This window comes from Anopheles cruzii, chromosome X, assembly GCF_943734635.1.
Source record: "Anopheles cruzii chromosome X, idAnoCruzAS_RS32_06, whole genome shotgun sequence".
NCBI classification, from domain to species: Eukaryota; Metazoa; Arthropoda; class Insecta; order Diptera; family Culicidae; genus Anopheles; species Anopheles cruzii.
The window spans coordinates 11,193,982-11,198,675 of NC_069143.1; the positions used below are offsets into that span (position 1 = coordinate 11,193,982).

The 4,694-nt window shown below is 51.5% G+C and overlaps 1 protein-coding gene across 1 annotated transcript; it reads left to right on the forward strand.

The window, feature by feature from the left end:
- The first annotated feature begins 244 nt into the window (after window positions 1-244).
- LOC128269878 (antigen 5 like allergen Cul n 1-like) lies at window positions 245-1,027 on the forward strand. The gene has a single exon (XM_053007286.1). It carries the CDS (start codon window positions 245-247, stop codon window positions 1,025-1,027), a length of 783 nt encoding a protein of 260 aa, XP_052863246.1.
- The last annotated feature ends 3,667 nt before the right edge of the window (window positions 1,028-4,694 follow it).

The window sequence follows — 4,694 nt, forward strand, 5'->3', positions numbered from 1 at the left end:
ATTTGGGTGGGCTCTGGTCTGCTCCAGCTGCTTGCTCTGGCTGAGCCCTCGGCACCCCCCGCCGGGCGTTCCCATCCCCTGGACGCGGAGATCCGGTTTTGGGCTCGCACCCGTCCCGCGGTTCGGCAGCACATTGGCTCGATGTCGCCGGACGATAGCGGGTTAGTCGTTGCCACGAGTTGGTCGTCACCACGTGTTAACTGCGTCAGCTGAGTGCGGATTGTGTGTGCTACGGTGACGAGAGATGGTGTCGTTGCTGACGGTGTCGCTGCTGCTGCTGCTAGTGTCGATCGGCTTGGCGCCTCCCTGTCTGGGTTCGCCAACTTCGCTCGAGTCCTACTGTCGCCGGGAGCTCTGCCCGGGCGGCCAGGCGCACGTTGGCTGCGAGGCCGAGTACCCGTTCGGGAAGGCGTGCCAGGGCCGGAAGCCCCGGTTGGTGCCGATGACGGAGGAGCGCAAGGGGGCGATCCTGCACCAGCACAACCAGCAGCGCCAGCGGCTGGCGCTCGGCACGCTGCCCGGCTACCAGCCGGCGTACCGGATGCCGCAGCTCTACTGGGACACGGAGCTGCAGTGGCTGGCCGAGCAGAACGCCCGGTCGTGCGTGTACGCGCACGACCACTGCCGCAACACGGCCACGTTCGCCCGGGCCGGCCAGAACATCGCCATCATCCGGCACTTCGGGCTGAACGTGACTGTGGACCAGGTCAGTCGCTTCATCATCGACCACTGGTTCGACGAGTACCCGCTGGCGGTCCCTTTCGTGGACCGCTACCCGGACGCGTACGTCGGGCCCGACTTTGCCCACTTCACGCAGATCGCCAACGACCGGGCGGTCCGGGTGGCGTGCGGCATGGTCTCCTGGCAGACGTACTCCCCCGCCGGTGGCTACGTCTGGACGCACGATTATCTCGTCTGCAACTACTCCTACTCGAACGTGATCGGTGAACACTCCTACACCCGCGGTCCGGCCGCGGCCGGCTGCCCGTACGGGCCCAGCGCCACCTACACCGGACTCTGCCGCTGAACCCCCCGCACCACCGCACAGCACAGTAGGGAATTTATATGGGAAAGGCGGACATAAGTGTTTTTAGGAGGAATCTATGGACTTTTTTCAACGTTTTTTTTTCTTTGCATGTGTTTTGATTAAATTCAACTTTTTATGTGTAAAACAAGCGTTCAAGTATAATAAATAAGCCTTTTTCGCTATATTTTAAGGTTTTTAAACGCCCGAGCTATGCAATTTGAATGACACTAAAATCTCTTAATGCACAATCTAAACGCCTAGGTTATGCAATCTGTATTGCACAAAAATGTTTCAATGGATATTCCTCTGCAAATGCGTGAATTTTCAACAAACCAGACACCAGGCGTCTCCGTTTCTACCAAATTTGTATCATCATTTTTTAAAATAGGAATTTGGTAACTTTTCTGCCGGAATCTGCAAGTAAAACTTACAGTAAATGTTTAAAATGGTCTAAACTTTAATTGTAATGTCTTGTTTAGGATGTACAACGCTGTACATTTTTTTGCTGCATTACTAAAGTTGAAAAACTGTATTTTTTCCTAGTTTTTTTATACAAATTCCCGAAAAAAATGTACCAGTAATGCAAAACGTAAACGTTTGATTATTTCATATGAAATATGGATTCATTACCTTTCGAATGATGTATAATATAGGTATATTACAGTTGCAGAGCTGTGCTAACGATCACGTTAAAATAGCTGATAAAAGTTGGTTTTAAAGAGCCATTTTCATCACTCTTTCGACTTTGACAGATGATTTCTCGGAATCTACGCAACATGAAAGGCTAAAAATTCGGATTTATCATAGATAACTTATCTATTTTAGGCTAATATAACTAAAACCCTCAGTTTCTTTGTTGACTAAAGTTGACTTATGACCGCCTTTTCCCCACAGTGCAGTGCACCGTCGGCCAACGCCATTGAGCGCCATCTCGTGGTCGGCACTCCGAACCAGACTCCGTGTTTGAAATAAAAACAACGAAACACACAATGCCGGGGCGCGCCCGTGTGGTTTGAAATTTTTCACGCGCCGAACATTCAATGTTGTACGCAAAACGCTCGTGGTACGAAAGCTCAACGGAAGCTCTCTCCCACAGAGCTTTCACAATATTGCACGCAAAAGCGGTCGGTTGCGCTTTCGAAGTGTTCGTAGCTTTTGAGAAAGTGGATTCCGGTTCCTGTCCAAGCTCAGAATGTGTTGAGTGAAGTTCGAATATTCGAACTTTTCGCGCGAAATCAAAGAACCCTTCCGGTGAATCCGAATGTTGTCGAATGGTTTGTTAGTTGCTTGTGTCACAACTGAGTAGAGGAATTTGCTCACTTCACACGTGAACTATGAGCTGGTAGTTTTATTTTGACTATCTGTTGCATCAGCTGCAGACCTGACTTCGAAAAGGTTTATATTTATCAATCTAACTAACTAACTTATTAATGTTGCAGTTTAACAAAGGGGTCCGAATTTTGGGCAACAGGTTTTTTTTGCCATTGATTTTGCTATAGATTGCGATGAGATCGTCACATGTACAGATGAAGCCCAACATACCTAAGATGCCTCCTAGTCTCCCTTACCTTGTACTGGTTGGACTGGAGAACCCACGCATTCCCACGTCAATTCAGCGAGGTTCCAGGCGCCATTGCATTGGAAAACGGTCTGTCCACTTAACGCCTGTCAGATATTCGTGTGCAGGATGTGCATCCTGAAGGCGCATTAGCAACCCTTGTACACGCGGTAAAATCTTCCTCGAGGCCTAGTTGCGCGATGTTTCCACGGAAACCTTCCACCGGAATTTCGCGGGGTCTGCCGCGGGGACGGGACAGTGAGACCTGACCCACGGCTCACACGGCTGCCGCTGTAACCTGCCCTCCAAGCGATGTTACGAAGCTTGACGACTGGCCAGAGAACTGGCTCCGGTCGCGATCTCGGGTGACGACTCTCGGTAAGTTATATCCTTCGGTGTCTTTAGCACCAAATGGATGCTTCTGTGTGTGTGTGTGTGTGTGTGTGTGTGTGTGTGTGTGTGTGTGCGTTGATAAATAAATGAATAGAGCCTTCGGGCGTCGTCTCCGGCAGGCCCACGGCGTGGCTTCGTATTTCGCGGAGCGGAGATTATAATTTGTTCTTCTCACCGCATCTCTTCTCACTCTCTGCCACACAGCGCAGCCAACGGCTGCGAGCGGAAGTTTGGCGGATGGGTGCAACGGTTAGTATCGGATTGCGGTGGCGCAGTAGGATGCACCTCGCGAGGAGGGCCCTATAAAGGACCTCTCGGTCGTCACAAGCGCGAGGGTCGTCGCCTCGAGCGGCACTCGAGGGGCCCCCTATCCGCGAGCGAGAGGTGAACCGTTCCGAGGAGGAGCGGCGCCGGCGACAACCCCGCCTAATGTAATTACCGCAGGACAATAAACACTCAGCGGGCCCGGGCGGCGGCCGGACCGGGAGAGGTGTGATGTCGCCGTGCTGCCACGCTGAGAGCTGTTTATGTTTGTGTTTGGCCGCGGGCTACGACGACGACGGCGGCGGCCCGGGCGGTACTGGCCGGGGATCACCTACCTACCCCGCGGGTTCTCCCGGGTGCCGGGGTCCTCCCGGGACGCCTGCGGCCCCGGAAGCCCACGAGGGCACCTCAACCGATTCGACTTTAGCGAAATTGAAACGCGCGCCGCAAGCGGTTCGCATGAATTGACGTCGGCCGGAAGTGGTGGTGGTCCTTACGAGTTCGAGGAAGTGTTCCATTTTCCACCATTCCACAAACTAACTGTGTGTGTGTGTGTGTTGTTTCGTTTCGATGTTTCGTGTCTCGGAGCAATCGGAACGTCGAAGGATGCACTTCCTAAGGCCGGCCGGCCGGCCGGGTCCCGGCCAGATCAACCAAGAGCGTCCCGAGGAGTCCCGATCGTCTAAGGTTCATACGCTGACATTTTGTTCCGCCATTGTGTCTAGGAATCGGGTATAGGTACGGAGTAGTTGCTTTTTAACGAATGCGCTTCGTAGGGCCGAGAGAATGAACGATGACAGGAGGTCCTTTCGGATGCTACAACGTCAATAATGACGTATTTGAAGAAGAGATTAAATTTTTTTTTTGTTTTTATATTTGGAAAATGCTTGCCACTTGTAGATTGACAACGTTACGGGCAGCAACAGAGATCGACATTGTCATTGGTGCCAAGGCCTAGACGCGTCGGCCCGGCGGTTTTAATTGCCGGATAAGAGGAAGAACTATATTTACGGCCATTCGACGTTCATCTTTGCTTCAAGTTCACAATAGTTCATGCTTTTAGAGTGCAGCCGGATATTAAGAAGAACAAACTTGTTGATTGTAAATTGAAATTGTTGACCGATGAACGACTCCGAATGCAGGCTGCAGCTCCAACGCTGTTCGCCAGAGATCCAATAACAAAAAATCGATCACAAATGACAGTCAATCTGCTTGAATATTTCACGCCACGGGAGGATAAAGTTTCACCGGCAGGTCGGAAGATCTCTTCAACGGACCAACGGATTTTGGAGGATTGGCTCGGCTTGATGCGAGGGATGCTCTATCGCCGGTGCATCGGACTCTGAATTGGGGACTCTGGAGACTTGTCATTATTATTATTATTTTGATATTAGAACTCCTCTTCGTTTAACTCCCGACCTACAGGCTTTTTTATCGAATCCCTCAAGGCTG